At 43.0% G+C, this 19,354-nt stretch overlaps 1 protein-coding gene across 1 annotated transcript in view; it reads right to left on the bottom strand.

Moving 5' to 3' along the window:
- The window catches only part of LOC308114170 (uncharacterized protein), a 28,240-nt gene continuing 8,886 nt past the window's right edge, over positions 1 to 19,354 (bottom strand). The window contains exons 7-11 of the mRNA XM_080470853.1: positions 18,976 to 19,050; positions 4,884 to 5,022; positions 533 to 615; positions 343 to 439; positions 1 to 236 (exon numbers count right to left, since the gene is read on the bottom strand). Of these exons, the coding sequence (XP_080326979.1) occupies positions 69 to 236; positions 343 to 439; positions 533 to 615; positions 4,884 to 5,022; positions 18,976 to 19,050 (562 nt within the window). The 3' untranslated portion in view covers positions 1 to 68. The remainder of the gene's footprint in view (positions 237 to 342; positions 440 to 532; positions 616 to 4,883; positions 5,023 to 18,975; positions 19,051 to 19,354) is intronic.

Consider the following 19,354-nt stretch of genomic DNA (forward strand, 5'->3'; position numbering starts at 1 on the left):
GAATGTTTAAAACGCATTAAACTCTCCCTCTGTCCGTGTCTGGGGTGCAGCTCCGTTTTGGCCACGGGTCACTCGCTCTGCTGTTTGGCTTGTCGCTGGTTGACGAGCTTCCTCAGGTGCTGGCTGATGGCAGATGGCTTCTTGTAGATCATTCGCCGGTCTGCTCCTTTTATGTGAATGTGATTGGCTGATGGGTAGGATTCCTTCAGAAACCTCTTTTGAAGCTTGGCTACCATCTGGTGCAGGAGTGGGGTAAGGGAGGGGAGAGAGTGATATTTACCAAGTTACTAGAGCATTGTTCGGCGGCGCATGACGTCGTGCGGATACAGGAAACACGCTCACTTGGTTCAGGTCTTCGGGCATTTCCTCGTCGAACGACTCCCCAGTGATCACGCTGACTGACGTCCGGCCGGAGAGGGGCTTGAACTTAGTGATGTCCCTGTTAAAGAACAACGTCAACATTGTGCAGTGTATTTACTTTTGTTTACTCCAGACGTCACACGAAAGTGATGGCTCGGTGTGTTTCTCCTACCTCACTTGAGCTGCACTTTCATTCAGAAAGTAGTGCTCGTCCACAGCGCTGCTCTGATGCGCCGGGTTACTGAGCAGGTACTTCTGCGAGAAGCACACAAAGAGCAACTCCACTGAAACATGAGCGCACCAAGCAATGCCTCCGTGACCTTCGCAAACAAGGAAACCGCCTGCGTGTGTCGAAAAGAGATGATTCACTTGGACTCGTGACACAAAGCACTGGTGTGAAAGTGGTCAACACCAAGGTGGACAAACATTTAATCGCAGGAAGACGATAGATTCTCAGGTTGGGCTTGTTTGAGCTCGATGGATTCTGACTTCATCCGGCCGTCACATTGTGTTTTTATACATCATCACTTTAAAAAAAATAAATCATAACATCGCAACCCAACTGATCTTTGAATTTTTTTTGAACACGTGTTTATTTTTCAGTTGTTCCTCTTAATATCAGAAGCTTCATAGTGTCATTTACTTCAACACTAAACTCCACGAGCCTCTAAAAACCACAGTGGACATCTTTTAAACCTAAACAGTTTTTCAGTGATGGGTGATCGTCAGGAAAAATGCATTTCATGTCCACACTTTGCTTTTGTAACGCTTGTTCCAACTATCTTGGAGAACTTCAGCTGTCTTCAGTGTCTCCTGTCTCTTCATGTAATCCCAGAATGCCTCCTTGATGTTGAGATCAGGGCTCTGTGGGGGCCATACAATCTGTCATAGCTCTCACTGCTGCAGCTCCTTCTTTATCAATCTGGCTATATATGTGCGCTTGTTGTTGTTGTTGCACTACAGCCTTAAAATAGGAGTAATCAGACCCGACTGCATGACGAGAATATATAGAAATGACAAAATATTGGACAGTATTGCTCACAAAGCAAAATAATGTTTACAAATATTTTATAAAAAAAAACCTGTTTCCATTACGGCCCGATTTGAACAGCTCAGAGACGTGAAAAAGTCCTTCTAAATGTTAATAAACACATTTGTTTGGGGTTTTTTTTTTTTTAAATGTGGAGTATGTGCCTCCGCTGGGGGTCAGGGAAATCAATGTGGGGGTCCAGGATAAGGGGACAAACGAGAAGAATTAGATCAAGATGATATAAAAGACATCAGTTTTACATTCCAAAATGTAGAATGAAAACAAAGAGGGGCAGTAGGATGATTCTGAAACATCACTGCTGCTGTGTGCTATAGACAAGAATAATCGATTGGATTCAAGTTTTTTTAAATGGTGACACACTTTACATAATTCATCACAATTACTCACTGACACACACACACACACACACACACACACACACACACACACACACACACACACACACACACACACACACACAGACAGAACCTGCTGTGTCCAATGTGCTTTCCCACCACTGTGAGCGACTTGGCGTTGGACACATGGCCGGGGCGAGATGGGGATTGAACGACCAAACTTGGGATTTCAGGATGACTCCCTCCACCAACTGAACCTTCTGTGGAGGGGCTCATCCTAATACAATGTGTAAACCCCGAATTAACGAACTGCACAGTCACAGCTTGTCGTTCTTCCCGTTTGACACGGCGTGGCTCCGAAGCAACATCGCCACACAGTCCTGACAGTTTCGGGGTTTTGTTGTTGTGTTTTGTTTTTTACACAAGATTGACCAAAAGAATCCCCCAGATTAAAGGCTCAGCGGACACACAAAGGAGATTTAATGATTAATGAGTGTTTGGAAAGTTTGGATGTGACTGGATTTCAGCTTTTCGCACGTGGTTCCTTGCAGGTCAGTGTGATTTTCATATCAAACTCGGCCCCGGCGTCCTGCGTGGTTTAGGTTTCTACCAGTTGCCACACACCAGACTGTAATGAAGGGCTCGTTATTGGGCTTTTTTTTTTTCCCCCACAAGCTTGACGATGACATCATCATTAGATTCAGATATACGCTGAAAGCAGGGAGAGCTAAAACATTCAGGTCTACAGCAAAGTCATTTGGATGCAGCGAGGGAGGCGTCCAGCTCGCTCAGGGGAGCCGAGACCCCGACATCACATCTGAAATCTCTCTCTGTGCTCTCTCTGGTTCTCTGCTGCAGAACTGGGGGGGGGGGGGGGGGAGAAGTTCACCGCGCTGCAAAGTAGATGCGAACTCTCAAATCGCGTGGAATTCGCCTTTAACCGTCTCCATCACCCACGTGTGATGGAGACCAGATAGCTTTTGGTGCCGTTAACACTGCAGCAAACAATTCTGCTCCAGTTCAATTAAGCAGTGGTTACAGAACATGCCCTTGAGAAATGGACTGCATGCTCTATTGAGTTCTCTGTGTGTGTGTGTGTGTGTGTGTGTGTGTGTGTGTGTGTGTGTGTGTGTGTGTGTGTGTGTGTGTGTGTGTGTGTGTGTGTGTGTGTGTGTGTGTGTGTGTGTGTGTGTGTGTGTGTGTGTGTGTGTGTGTGTGTGTGTGTGTGTGTGTGTGTGTGTGTGTGTGTGTGTGTGTGTGTGTGTGTGTGTGTGTGTGTGTGTGTTATAACCTTCACTAGCCCGTCTGCAAAACCTTTTTCTCTCCTTGGAGAATTCAAGCACAATGATGTCCTTATCTCCTTGGCAACAACTGTAATACTTGAAAAGCTGAAATAGGTCCCTCATCACTGCTGCCATCAAATCGTGGGTGGCTGGCAGCAGAGAACAAGGCGCCTTAACGAACTGCTCGCATTCATCCACGAGCCGAGACGTCATGGCATCATACAGACAGCTGCGGGCGGAAAGAGCATGGGGGGGGGGGACAAGAACGGTAATGCTGATTGAATGTTGGAGAAATGTCACTGAGCGTTCACATTGGGCCATGAGAGAGTAACTCGTTTGTTTAAACACACACACCAAAAAAAAAAATTAGCCCCTGTGCAATATTCGTACAGTCGCAGTTCTTAATGGACCAAACGTGAGTGTGAAGCCATTTGTTTCTCCGGTAAAATAAGGTGTCAGTGCATAGGGAGCATTCCTTCATGTTCTCCAAGATATTGGTTGTTGTTCATCATCAGAATCCATTACCACTCCTCTGCCTGGGATGTTTCCAAGAGGGAAAGTCAAAAAAAAAAAAAGAAAAAGAAAAAGAAATGACTACAGGACTTCATGACAGGCACCAGTGTCACGGCTGCACGTGTGATTCACAGCAGATCCCAGTTTGGATGAGAGCGAAAGGGGGAAAGAAAGAAAAAAACCTCATCTGCAACACACAGCAAAAAGCTTGTAGTTTTATATTAACAGCTTTTCCCTCACAAACCAGATGACCTGTCAAAAGGCCGAGTTTTTGTAATATAACAGGCGTCACCAGATACAGGGTGTCTGTGGCGTTGTGTCAAGCTCAGAGGGGAAGAAGAAGAAGAAGGAAAAAAAAACTGGGGCTCAATTTTCATTTGTTTAAAAATGACACGCGGTGTCACGTCGTGGTAACAAATTCACCGTCTCTGACGGTACAGAGACAAACGCTCCTGCAATCATCGGCAGCTCGTATCTCTGCTGAGGAGCAGGCGCCATTATTCTCGCACTAGCACCATCCTGTGGCTGCACGGGCACGACGAGAGGAATGTCATTACAGCACGTCTGGTACATGTCACCGTTTCCCCTCAATAAGTCTAAATTAGCCGGAGGAAGCTGAGCGCAGGGACAAAGTGGTGAATCGTAGTTGTTTGTCTGGTTTAGACCTCTGATCCCGCTGCATTGTCTTCCTTACTGTCGCACGCCACCGCCTCACACAGAAGGCCATTCACTTTTAATGAATTCTATTTTATTCTTCTTATTTAGTCCCGCTTTCATCTTTCAATGTTGTCATTCTCATTTCTAGTGATTCTTCAGTATTTTGCGGTGGCTCATGTTTGTTGATGTGAATCGCTTTCTGTTGCCTTTTGTGCTAAAAGGAGCTTCACATATGAAGGTGCAACGCCTTTGGTTACAGAAGCGCCCATATATAGTTAATAAACTCAATATTATAGTACTAATTCAGCTTAATGACGAGTTATATTCGTCTCTGAACTCATCGGAGTGGCAATCACACTATATTTCATGCAGAATTCTACAATTCAAATTGCTGCAGAAGCACATGAAAAGGCCACAATTAGATCAAACAAGAAAAAAAAGGAAATAATGAAAGAGAAAAAGAAATAAAGCGTCTTTTAGAAAGGTAACGGGATCATCAATCTTAAGTATTAAAAGAATTTAAAGACCTTGGAGAATAGAAAAAACAGAAATGTATAAAATGACAAGGATGGTGTTACAAACCATAGAAACTGTAACATTAAAAAAAGATCTGTACCTTTTTCCTTTTTTTTAACCTTGCTTAGAAGCAGGCATACAACAGGTACACAATAGACACGTACATACCTGACGTTGGACGAGCTCCTCCGAGACGTTTTGGCCTCTTATCGTGGGTTGAATCACCCCGAGGATGATGAGCATGCGGCTCAGACCCGTGGCGGCGGAAAACTGTCTGGCCTGCAGCGACGGAAGCAGCTTTCCATACCTGAAATCACAAACGCGTGTATTCACGCATGCAGCAGCCAAGTTTTTCTAAAAGTTGCGCGACAACAGCGACAATGGGTATCTCATTTCAATGTCCACTCCGAAGATGTAGCTTCTTTTCAGGCCGCTCATTGAACCGCAACGTTAAAAAAACCAATTTCTGGTCTGGAAAATAGTGTGTAATCACACTTCCATTATGAAACGTCACCGCTGGAGAGGAGTCTGGAGCACCGAAAACAATGAGCTCAAAAGCACCAAAAAAGGATGAGAGAGCAACTTTTCACACAATCTCTTCCCAACTGGTGTTAGTAACACGTCACCATGAACACCACAACCGCCCAGAATCCACACGCCAGGTCAGTATGAACCTGCGCTGGAGTTGAACTCCTCTCCAGCGACGCACACACACGCACGCACGCACGCACGCACGCACGCACACACACACACACACACACACACACACACACACACACACACACACACACACACACACACACACACACACACACACACACACACACACACACACACACACACACACACACACACACACACACACACACACAGGACGACTCCAGCAAAGGCCTGCATGATATTTGCCTTCCTCAAGTCTCCTTCCAGCCCCCAAAAATCTCAAAGTTTCTCTTCGAAAAACATTTGCCTGGGGAATGAGAAATACTCTTTTTTTTTTTTTTGCCAGGCGAGAGAAGAAGAGCTGTGGGATTTTGTAACTCAGGAGGCCCAATCGGTCTCGGCTCACTGGTGCTCTGAATTGGCTGGTCTCAGCCTGTGGAGCCCAATCAATAGTGCCGCGCGCCTGCTGCCGCCATCGCCGTGCGGCGCAGCCTGCCCCTACATGCAGCGCGCACACTGTAGATCTGTCCCACATGTCCCGGGAGACACTGGTTCCTGTTTTAGCCTGATCTCCGTCACACTTTCGGCGCCGTGCGAATATCTCTTTCGATATCTGGCAAAACAACCGTGAAGCGCCGTCGGGTTCATTCGTACGACCGGCTATCTCACCAATGGATTTCATGTTTAGGCCGTGAGGAAACCGATACTTTCATCAAATCTGTATTAACAAAAAAAAGAAAGAAATTGCTTTAAATCCACAAGTTGACAATGCCGGTCCAGTTTTTGTTTGTTGTTATCTTGTTTACTTTAAGATTGACAACAGACCCTTGAAGGTAAAATAATCCATGTCTGAATCCTGTGCAGACGATGACACAATAATGGAATTATCAGTAATATGGTCACACAGTTGCTGTTTGATTACATTTAGGCAGCCAAACGGCTCGGTTAGATTGAGTTCATTTCTAATATTTGCTTCTTAAAATTCTGTTCATAAAATCAGTCATGATTTTCATTAATTTTTTTCATCCATAACTTATTTATTACTGAATTTATTCAGTTGGTTCTGTGTCGATAAGACGTTTTCTGTTAAAATATCTGTATAAATAAACATTATCAGTGGCATTTTACTATGTTAGGATTGCCACTAGATTTTTGCAAAATAATAATAATTACTTCACCACTGTAATTGTTCTCAATCACACTTCTAACATACTGAAAACCAGTATGTTAGAGAACGTGAGAGAAATGAATAATTGTTTAATCCTCCACTGATTAAAATGAAAAGAAATCACGTTATCACTGAAGCAGATTACAGATTCTAGCATGACTTCACAACTGCATCAACCTTTTTTAATCCCGGTAACAATAATTATTCAGTGAAAACTTCAAATGACTGACAACTAAGAATCTAAGCAAGATTATATGAACATCGACGTAGTATGTAAACATATCACATTTCTTTACTTTCTGTGGACATTAAAAGGAACTCTTCAGGAAAAACGTTGCTTGGCTGTTTGTTTGTTTTCAGGCTTACATACTTGTACACTCCACAACTGATCCCTGACATGTTTATTTTCTCTGTATTTATTCTTCATTTGTTGTAATTACCACAGCTACTCAAGGTTATCACAACGGATACCAGTGTCTTATCACTACCTAACAATATTTGTAGCATTGATGGAAACTCACAACACAGATGGGGGAAAAAGACTTATTTCACACATATTTGGACTTTTAGATGTACCGTATGCGTTTATTTCATTTAAAACTTTAAAAAAATGAGCTAATGATGCATAAAAAAACTGTTGTGGTGTCATTTTATTCCAGAATAATAACTATAATCCAGAGCTAAACGACCAGGAGCCTTTCTCATTAGTCCTGACCGCGATTACTAATGTTAGAACATTTCTGAAAATCCAGTCGTGACCATTTAAAGAGCACTCATTAAAACACTTGAAAGTGGAAAATTTCAGCAGTAGAGTGTTTCTGAAGGGTATTTTGAGGGTCACAAAAGTAGTCCCAGCTTCCTTATTTGGCATCTACTAATGAGAAAATGTGTTGGAAAAGGGAAAAATGGACCAAAACGGAACTTATTTTATCATTCAAAGCTTAAAAATCTGTCTTATTGAGATATATTTCTCAACTGATTTCTAAAGGCGATAAAAAAAAAAAAAATGTTGTTTACATTTACAAATGTTGTTTACAATCTATTCGCTTTAACTAACTCAGGCAGGATCCACCCTGGACAGGTCTCCAGTACATCCCTGGGCAAACACACAGAGATACACAATCAAAAACAGCATTCACTATTTAACCTCACATACATGTTTTTGGACTGCAGGGAGGGGGGGGGGGGACTGAACTACGTAGAGGAACCCGCAATGAGAAAGGCCCCAGAGTGGACTCAAACCAGAGACTTCTCTGCTCCGTGGTTAGAGGATGCCCCTGTAGTACTACGTGATGTGTTATTTACAACAAAGCCCCCAGTGCTTTGTGGGTGCAAAAAGTAAATATGGTGTCACATTCTTTACAATTCCTAAGGTGGCTTCATGCACTCCAAAGCAGAAACGAGAGAGTTACCAAATACGACGACTCCTCCACAAAGGGTTAAAACGTCTGAATCAGCTGAATCAGACTTCCCTCTTCTCGATACATGACTGCAGAGAAATCCTAAAATGGTCCGTTTGACTCATTTCTCTAAAACATGGAGCAGTCAGTGGTGTCAGGGGAAGTGTGATGTGCCGGCGAGAGGAAGCTGCAGTGGCGCTTCACCTCCATTACACTCGTCATATCACAGCACCATCATACACGTGCACTTTCCGTGTGTAAAGTAACCCATTTAGAAACTGATTTTCAATATGACATGCCGCTACGCAAACAACTGCAGCTTGTCACGTCAAGCTTTTTCTCCAGCGAAGCGTGTCGGTGCCGATTGGTCAGATAAAGCTGAAAGAAACGGCACAGAACGGGGTGGTTTTTTTTTTTCACCTGCCACAAACGGCTACGTGAAGATAGCATATCTGTCATATTCACAGTCCCTTTGGGTCAAAAATGGATACAAGCAAAGAGGGAAGAGAAACACGTCGGCGCTTCTAATTTTCAGTCTTCAGTGGAGAGAGAAAACTTTTCAAATCAGACCTCCGGAGAGTGACATTTTGACATTTTCATCTTCCTTGCCACAGTTTTTCCCCTGCAGTCATTCTGGCACCACAATTTAGAAGCGACTCTTCGACCCGACTCTTAAGGGACTTCTCAGCCTCTGCACATTTTCCACCTGTCAACCTCTTCCTTACCCCTTGGTTCTAAAACTAAAAAGGGGTGGGGGGGGGGGGGGTACTCTCCTCCTATCAGCCCCCCAGTTTGAATCTGGTCAAATCATTCCTGGGTCTGGCATTGAACATTATTTCAAGGATTCTCCAGCCACCTGTCCTATTCCCTCCTCTTTTTTTCCATTTTTAATTCTGCCCCCGAGTGAGGATTATGCGAAGCAAGGCATGCGTGTCAAAGGGAAATTTAGTGGGTAAAGACAGCCAAGATTGGTGGGATGAATTAAGCAGATAACGGGAGGAGACGAAGTGGGGGAACCATGTAGAGTAAAACGCCTCACCGATGTTGGTCATTTCAGAGGGGCTCTTTTTTTTTTTTTTTTTTTTTCTCCCCACAGGAGCGAGGAGGCAATATCTAAATTAATAAAGTGATGAAATGAGTTTGTGCCGTGGACTTTCTGCTGTTTGACTTTCCCATCTGGATTAGTGCAGGCTGAATGGACGCTCTGTTACTTTTGTTACAACTGCGCAATTCACTGTCGGAATTTGGCCCTGTAGTGATAAGGCTCCCCTCCGCCTCCCCTACCTCCTCATTACCATGTCATTTCATATGCAGGGCCTCTGTTACCTGAGAGCCTGCTCACACACACACAACACCAACTATTACACGAGCTCCTGCCAACTATTACAATGAGCAGAGAACATTTAAACACGGACTATTACACGAGGCTCAGCTAACTATTACGCCGAAGGAACATTTCTTTAAAAAAAAAAGAAAAAAAAAAGAGGTTTTCTCTAAGAGCTGTATTGGAAAAAAATGGAGTCCATCAGAACGTGGACGGATAGATGATGTGGCTTTTAACTGTGGCTATAAGACTCTAGGAGAACCTCAGTCTTTAAGGGCTTGGCTAAATATTGAAGATAAAAGGTTACACACTTTATCAATATGTAACAGAAAATGACCCAAATACATGAAATGACTTGGTCGTCTCTATTCGCTGCACAGAGGTTTATGTTGTTTAAAGTGCTCGTTAATAATGTGATGGTAAGAAAATAGAAATTTAACAGGTTAAAATTCAATACTTCTCTTGTTTAGCTGCATCTTAGATACATACTGCTTTCTAAACGCGATGCAAACTCCATTCAGAAAGTCCCCGAGTCCATCTTCTCAATGTGACACACGGCAACTGTGCAGCTGGTTTAACTTCCTGTTAAGATGATGCTGATTCCACATTAATGTTACCTGTGTTAGAGCTAATGTGAGATATGGTTACACTATGATGCCACTTCATCACATGCAAATATCATCTTGTAGAAGACCAAGAACATTTGTGTTTCATCAGAAGACTTTGCTGCAGAAAAAGGCTTCTTGTAAAGTTCCCCTTCACAAAATCCCTGCTTCAGGTAAACTTAGTTGAATGACTCTCTTATAGTAAATGATCCTAATGTTGTTTTTTCATTTTCAACGCTTGAAAATTAGCAAATCAAACTATTTTTTTTACTAGTGGAAGTCATCTATTGGGTTTCCTAGGCAAAGGATTTGTTATTCATTGGAGTGCGTCCCACTCGGTGTCTAACAAGCTGAACTGGTTAAACAATGTTGTGGGGCCTCCTGACCTGCACCTGACTCAAAGCCAGAGTCCAAAACATGTGCGATGGAGCAGAAAAACACCTAAAACATGTGGGGCATGTTTCACTCAGGACCAGAAGAACAATGAGCTACACAGCATTGGAAATGTTTCAGTCCGAGCTGCTTGGTATCCTGCCCTCGCCCATAGTTGGATGGATGGATGGATGGATGGATGGATGGATGGATGGATGGATACAGGCACATAATCCAAATTTATTGTATGCTCCTAAATGATCAGGATTGTCCTCACATTCAAGCTGTTTCACAGTGAAGTCAGGGCAGAAACATGAATTAGAATCTGGTGGAGACTGCAAATTAATATATTGTAAAATGTGTTCCATTATATATTAAAAGATGACACACGAAAATTTGCATGTTTTCTCACCCAGATTTACTGTTTGAGCTTCAGTGTGTGAAATATGTGCATATATACTGTACACCAGCTGAAAACACTTAAAACATTTTACTTCAGTGTGAGGTAAATGCTGCAGAATTTGTCCAGCTATCATAAATACTGCATTTAAAAGGTAAAATGCAAAAATATGCTGTTTGTTTCTCAATGGAATTTTTGTTTTTCAAGAGCAAGATGATGGGAATGCACATTTAAGGATTTTATCAAAGCAATCGCATGCACTCAATATTAACATTGTAGGCATTCAACTAATCCTGCAAATAAAAGCATGCTTTTCCAAGTCCTTCATGAAAGCTTTAACTCCTGCACCCCAAATAAAGGAACAGCTAGAACTTGTGGCTGCAGTGCTATGCTCCTCCACACGGTGTCAGTCTTGCACCGCAGTGTGACACCCCTCCTGCCTCCTGGCCTCCCTCCCTCCATCAATATTATAGATTACACTGGGGTAAATACAGAGGGGCCGCTGCAGCCCTGCTTCATTAGTGGAGCGCAACAGCAATAGTTACGCTTACAGTGGTTCTAATTACAATTAATTGGCATTCCTGACTCGTCCGGGAGTCTCCGGGTGGGGGATGGGGGGGGGGGTGGCTCGGAGGGCAGCTGAGTCAGGCGAGGACTGAGGGAGGAGGCCCAACACACTGGGAGTCATTAATAAACCACAATCTGAATGTGTAATGAATGTCAGAGAAAACACACTACGCATGTGGAATTAACTGCAAAGCAGAACTCATTTCTAAGTAAAATACTCGTAAATTGATCAACTCAAACAACCTCTTCTTGGCAGCAATCCATCGCATACTTTTTCCGACATTCAAGTTAAAGAGTTTGAGTTAAAGCCAGTCAATAGCCTCTCATTGCATTGTGCTACTTTCGCCTGCCAAAACTTTTCCTTTATCTGTTCCTTCTTCTCTCCTCCATCTCCCACCCTCTACTCTTCATCCATCCATTCATCAGCCCACGGACGGGCGACTGCTGCCAATCTCGGGCGAGGATCCCTGGAGGGGTTTAAAGCAGGGCTGTGCTCCAGTGGGTTATTGAACGCAGGCTCCGAGGGCGAGCGTGGATATGTCATCACTGACTGCAACTGTTTACCAATGAGGGGCCGAGGAGAGCTTAGAGATTACATAATGCCACTTAAGGTATTAAATGAAGTACGGTAGGAAAGAGAGTTAAATTAAAACATCCTAATGTCTCAATAAGGGAAGGTTTAGTGAAGAGGCAAAAAAAATGATTCTATTAAGCCTGTAAATCTCTCAACTAGAAAAAGGTGCAGTGTGAAAGGGAGGAAACACTCCTCTTGTCCCTCATTTTAAAACCTTGTCTGGCTTATAAATCAAACCAACTGCAGCAGTTGTGAAACCCTGAACGGTCGTCAGTCAAAGTGACAGTCATACGCCGCCTGTCATCCAGAGCAGGCTCCAGGTGAGCCGCAGAACATGTCTATCCGCTGCACGCCGCGGCGGGCTGTGTGTGGGGAATATGCATATAGCCAATATGTGCCTGCATAAACGTTTATGTGATCCTAACGTTGTGTGCACAGGCCCTGCAGAGCATATTAATGACAGGTGGGATGATGAATGAGGCTGGAAGTGTCATCCTCACTTTGGGACTCATAACTCAATCAGGCTGCTGTCCGGGCCTGCAGACGAAGCCGTTACAGCCTCCTCTCCAAACACAGCGGATACTTAAGGGCATTGCACATCCCCACACACACACACACACACACACACACACACACACACACAAGGAGAAGATGAACTTAAAGTACACAGGCTCTGTAGAGCACTATAGTCCGAACAATCAAGCTTGATTATCTCAGCCACATTGCTGAAGAAAGAGACGTTAACTACAGGCTTCATGTGTCGGCTTTAAACTCCCACCTTCCAAACAATCAGCGGTGTGATGATGACTACCATTCAAAAGAAGTGAGATACAGAGGGAAGGCATGCAGAGGCTTTCAAGTGGCGCTCCTCTGAGGACCGAGTTGCACTAAACACAGTAATGGTACATTAAAACGGAGAGTATGCCAATCAATCAGCATTCATTAAATTGTAAGGACCATCCCATTAGACGAGAGCATTCCCCACTGTGTCTGCTCTCTGAGCAAATAAATTCCCCATGGGGTAAATTAGTTTTATACTCCACACACACACACTCACATACACACCGACACTCACACCCTCGGCAGCAGGAAGACAAGAGACACATTTGTAAATATAAATGTGCAGTTAAATCCTGTAGTTTAAGCACAAGATAAAATAAGCATGAGCCCAATTCTTCTGTTGATATATAATGAAACGTCTGATGGTATTTAGAACTAATGTTTGCTATGGGAAACTGGTTAGCAGCACTGCTAACCAAACTGACTCAATACGTTGTGATTTAATGTGACACCATCACGTTAACAGCTTTTTCTTTGAGTTACATTACAGTACATTACTGTTAGTTACATGAAGATCATCGTACCTGGTCAACATACAACATCACAAGATAATCCCTCACAGACACGACGTGTCTTTTCTGTTACACGTGGAGACGTCAACATCTTTTGAGTGGTTATGAACTGCAAATTAAATACAGTCAAATGTAATCCAGTTATATCAAAAGATGATTCATGACACTCTGCTTTCTCCACATGAGAGTTTTCTCAGCCCGACTTCCTGTTTAAGCGTCGGCGAGGGAAATATGAGTAATGTCTGACTGAATCTTACTGCACATCAGCAGAAAGACTTGAAATTCCTGCTTAAATCCATTAAATGGAACATCTCTAATACTGCACTTACACAAATGTATTGTGGATATTTGTAGAGTCTGTCTTGTTTAGTTTTTTTGTGTGCATTAAAACAATCACATGCACTCAATATTAAAGTTTTATTCATATGTATACAAACGTATTCTGCTACTGACAACGCTGCTTTTGTTTCGCAAGGCCAATGAAGCCATTTACTTTCATTTCAGCTGCCTTGCTGGAGGCCATGTTTTTAAATAACTTTTAAATTATGGAAAATGATAAAAGAAATGTATGAAGAGAGTAGAAGGTAAAACAATACCTCATGAATAATAACACCTCCTGTCTGTGTTTGACCACTTGACTTTAAAGCGGCTGGGATATCCCAGGAGGAGAGCGGCAAACAGAAAAATGAACTGGTGGGTTTTTGTAACTTGTCGTGTCTTCGTCTGAGTCGAGACAGATCATATGTGACTTCGCACCAATTTATCACCTGCTCTTTCTTTCTCAACAAGTTATGCACCTCATCACAGAGATGATGATTTATTCAATCTCATTCTAGCAAGTCTGAAGATTTCGTTTTCTTAGTTAGCCTTTAGTTGCATTGCTTTTATTCTGTTTGACATTTCAGTTCAGCCCTCAATGACCTTCAGTGGTTGCAGTTTGGCAGATTCCTTCTGGCAGAACAGCTGGGACTGAGACTGGCTTTTCTTTTTTTCTTCTTTTTTTTCAGTTTTGCTCACAGATAGTGTTTGACCGGGAGCCAGGACTTGTACCGGCCACTGAAGCATCATGGTCCTGAAGCCACAATACTTTCACTGTTCATTTGGAAAAAAAAAAACCTTTAACTTCCTGTAGGAAGTTCTGAGATGTTGCATCTTTTTTCTTTTCTATGGCTTGCACAGGTTGCTATTGCAGCTCAACTGGATACCATGATGCTGCCTCCGCCGTGCGAAAACAATGTCCTCACTAAACAACGCAGCACAGAAATTTAATCAGATCATTTCTACAGCTTCTGTTATTTTGTGCCACATTGAAGGAAGATGCATTTGTGGGATGTAACAAATGGATTTGCTACAAACCTTTCAGTCAAGTTGATGGGGCGTCGTAGAGAAATTACAATTTAAGTCATGTGCTGTAGCAATTACTATCATTCATTAGGTAGATTAGGTAGATGACCTCACTTGCCAAAATGAGAATTTCTTCACGTAATGTCTTTGAAGTGTGTGAAGAAGAATGATGACTTGCATCTGAGTATAATTGTCTGCCTGAAAGATGCTGGCGATAGTGAATCCAGATGTATGCTGGGGAGTTCTCCAAATCTCCGACGTGAGGCCTGCTGCTCGATTTCTCATCACGCAGCATTCTCTATGCTCGCAAGGAAATAAGACACACGCACCGCTTTCTCCAGCAGAGGAAAATCCCAAATAAGAATAAAAATCATCCTTTACAAGGAGTGCATGCTCGCACAAGCCTACAAATAGACACGGACAAACACAGCCCATTCTCAGGAGATGCCGGCGATTCATTTTGCAGGATACAACAGAACTAATTTTGGGAGTGAGCCTCTGTTAATGAGCCGCTCTTTGATGTGTAAATCCTCCATTCCCAGTGCAAAGCTGATACAGTCTCCCCACAATCCTGCTCAGGTGCGGCCCTGCTCCCTCCTGCATTACTTATCTTGTGTACCAAATACTGTAAGACCTCCAACAGCTTAGAAACCCGTATCTGAGAAGGAGAAATACACACCGAAATGCAACCTGGCAGAACTGAAAGCGAGGAAGAAAAGCGTGTTGAAGAATGGCCACTGGTACCGGGACGCTGCGGTGAGTGAAGCTGCTCAGCATCTCTCATATCGTCATACTGTATATCCCATTCCTGCTTCTATTTTTACTCCCCCGTGGAAATCAGGCACAGATGATAAAATAGTTTTTTTACCGACTGAATGTAAGTCTTTGGTTCATTTCATTTCAACGTTGCCTCTTCACAGAGTAATTGGATTGTGGCTGCACTGTCATGTACTCAGTGAAATGAATGCCTATTAATCAGAGGATAATTGGACACATACCCCTGATAAATGGTGCTGCTCCACTTAGAGTCACGTACAAATTAGGCCATTTTCAGGGATCCATTTCTTATCTGGCTTGACTCATGCTTATATAAGCTGTGAGCTAATATTGCTGGACCAAACTACAAATGCTTATCCTGGGCATAACTCCATAATCATGTTGTTTTTTTTTTACCTTGTCTTTTTTTCTCTCATATCAGGTATGAACTTTTAATTATTGTCTGTAGATAAAATGATATGGGTATCATACACCTTTGTAGCGCAGCATGGCTTTTCATATGGAGGAAGACGGAATTGATACTTTGAAAGAAAAAAAAAAAACCTTTTCCACTTATGAAGCTATTAATGTAACGCACGCTTGTGGTTGGACATATATCAGAGAAAACAATATGCAATTAGTGTCGTCAGATATGCAATTTAGAATCATTGAAGATTAGAAAAAAGGCTGGAAATTAGGTTACGATGTGAGAGACCACAACGATATGTTCACTTTTCAGAAAATTAACCTCAAAACATGTTTTAGGCCCAGAGAAAACCCATTCACGGGGAGAATAAACACAGAGACACACATTCCCACCTAGGGGCAATGCAGGGTCACAAATGAATCGCACATGCAAGTTTTTTGGACTGTGGAAGGAAACCGGAGTACGCGGAGGAAACCCACGCACACACGGGGAGAACATGCAAACTCCACACAGAAAGGCCTATTGACATATGACAAATATAAATAAACGATTTATAATAAACTATTTCTGGAGTTAATAATTTGAAATTACCATCAAGCAATTTTTTTTTTTTACTAAATGCATCTAAGCAAGTTTATCAGTATATTTTTAGAAACATTGCTCACTTAATCTATCATGTATTATTTACCGTAAACATAACTTTCAACTCTTTACCGCATCAAATGAGAGCTATAATAATTATTTCCGATCCCTTTAGGATGTAACTCTTCCCTCAGGTTTCCACTCCACCCACACTTTAACTCAAGGGGCAATAAACTAAGACAATGTTGATGGTTACACTCATTATAGTCTTTTGTTTAATGAAATCCTAAATTGCAAACTTTACATTATCCCGCAGCGTTCAGACTGACCTACAGAAGCCAGATTTCACAGGCTCACGTAGAAATTTAAATGTGAACGTTCAACATAAACCCGACCAATGTGTGAAATACTGAGTTTGTTTCTTCCATGAAGCAGCTCAGACTTCAGACTCCCCCCAACCAGGAGATTTTCTTTTCAGCTCTCTGGTGCACCACAGGAGGGGGGCCGTCCCACACTTCTTACCCCCACTGCTTTATACAGTCAACTGCCCCAGAAATACACACTGTATGCAGCCTATTGTCGAGGAGCGAGGCCTGAAGGATGAAGGTTTGTTTCAGACAAAAAAAATGAAAAAGGTCAGTGTGAGATTTTAAAAGGACTTTTTCCTCAACTGTGAACCATGAATACTCAGCCTGGGGTATGTTTAGAAATATGATAGGAGGCCCATCGAGCCTAAAATCGACAGTTTCCATACACGTGGCGTCCTTCCGTAGTCCAAAAACATGCATTTACTGCAAATGTATGATGCCCATACATTACCCATGATCTGTTCTGGCTGCAACTTTCCTTCACCGATGGGATCGGCCCCCGCCTGTTTGCACCCCGAGTTGTTAAAAGTATGGATGGAAAGAACAGGTGCTAACCTTGATCCTAACCTGGAAACATATTAGTTATCTATTTTTGATGGATTCATAAATAGGATGAATAACAGAATATAACTTAAGACTAATGTGGCGACTAAGTTTGTTTTTCCATACATTATCAAAGAAGAATCATCAAACTTTCTCCATCAGACTAAAATATATCATTTTTATACTCAAAAGGTCAACTTTAAAGATGCAATTATGACTTATTAAAATATGGCAAGCTTTCATTACTAACTAAAAAGTAATTTCTTCACTTTCCCTCCATGATGAATTAGATCATACATGTATTTGTGCAGATGATTATCATGAGGGAGGTATTGGGCTACTGTATGTTTTGAAAAGTCAATCCTGATGTGTAAACTGGATCAAGCCATGTTTGTATGGTGGATTATTTAGTTATCTGACCACACAGCAAGCTTATCCCCAGTTCAAGTCCTGGCCTGGTTCCTTTCAGCAAGAACTTTGCATGTTCTCTATGCGCTATGGTTTTCTCCCATAGTCCAGAAACAGGCATTTAAGGTCAATTATTGACGGTAAAAGAGCCCGTAGATGTGATTCTGGGCATGTGTTTATCTTATATGATAATGTGGAATGGACAAATCCTGTGTGATCCAGGTTATGTTGTATCAAATAGTGTCAAAAAGGCAAAATTTCCACACTTTGTTTGTTTGTTTTTAAATCAGAATGAGAAAATGCATGTGTACTGGTTACTGTGTCAGGAAACCTTGTTAACGACAGAAACATTAATTTCATCCGTCTTCCTTTCATTCTTCTATCAAGCTCTAATGTGAGCATTTGTTTACAAGTGAAAATATCTGCAGATGACAGCGACAGCGACTACAAGAGAAGCATCCACCGGGTTTTGAGGAGGGGAAAAATCTGTTTTGCACACTAAGTGACAAAAGCAGCAAGCGGCTCCAGAGACGGGTTCATTATGCAGACATCACTGTCAGCGGCATCTAAAAGCTTAGCACGTTTGGCTAAATTATGCAACCGATTAATTATTATCTCTCGGGCAGCGAAATACCTTTTAATGACGACACGTGGCATCTTGCACTTGTAAACAATCAAGAGAGATGGTCGATGTTGCGTAAGCGACACTTCTGCCGGCGACTCTCTCTTATCGTTTACAGCACCCCCGTCCCACATGTGTGATAATTAATGCTTAATGAGATATATGCCGCGACAATGACTACCACTTGACATATATCTCGCCTGGAGGATTAAAGCAGTGTTATTACACTCTGCCAGTCAGTCTCGACCACAGCCACAACCCCTCGCTCTCCCCTCGTCTGTTTCATGCTAAAAGACTGCGATCGGCTAATGAGTTTCTGCGGCCTCCAATTAATCATGCTGATGAGCCCCGCCCAGTGAAGATAAGCAACTCTTCCCAGCATAAGAGCCAATAAAGGAAGAGCTTGGAAGCTTTGACTTGTGCGGCTCCTCTGCCGTCCTTCTTCTCAACCTAATCCTCTTTTCTTTTCTTTTTTTTTTCCTGATGCACTTTCCCAGGTTTTCTTCTTCTCTTCCCAGCCTCCTGCTTTTTTATCTGCTCCTCTCTGGCCCTTCCGAGCTCCTTATCGTGGTCCTCGCTCCCCCTCCACGCTCCTCTCTTCTCAATCTTTCTCACCCCCCACCCCCCCAATCCGCTTCTCCACATCCCGCCGTCGTTTCAGCTCCTCCATCGTGTCCCCCCCCCCCTGTCCTCTTTCCTTTTCATCCACAGCTCCTTGCACCTTCTCTTCCATTTTATCTCCCGGTGCCGTCCTCGCCACGCCTCTGAAGGCGTCCGGTGAAACTCACCAGTACTCTCGCCACTGGTCCTCTTCAAACACGTCCTCCGGGATGGGATCAATCAGCACCAGGTCTGACACATGCCTGAGGACACACACACACAAACACACACACACAGTAAGACTCATCGACTGCTCCTGTCCCGTTTACCCTCCCGGCCTGGACCATAATGAGTGCTGGATGGATGGTGTCATCTCGTCGGTCCTCCGGTAGATTTGTCCACTCAACGTCCCCCCCATAGACAGATGACCACACTCGTACCCCACAACCAGAGGCAATAATTCCATTTGGAAAGGTGTCATCCTCTCACCTCCACTTAATTTTCTGCCCTCCCAGCAGCGGCATCACGCCTGATTAAATACTAAATCTCTCATCCTCGCACGTGCCA

The sequence above is a fragment of the Lipophrys pholis genome, assembly GCF_963383615.2.
Source record: "Lipophrys pholis genome assembly, chromosome: 9".
NCBI classification, from domain to species: Eukaryota; Metazoa; Chordata; class Actinopteri; order Blenniiformes; family Blenniidae; genus Lipophrys; species Lipophrys pholis.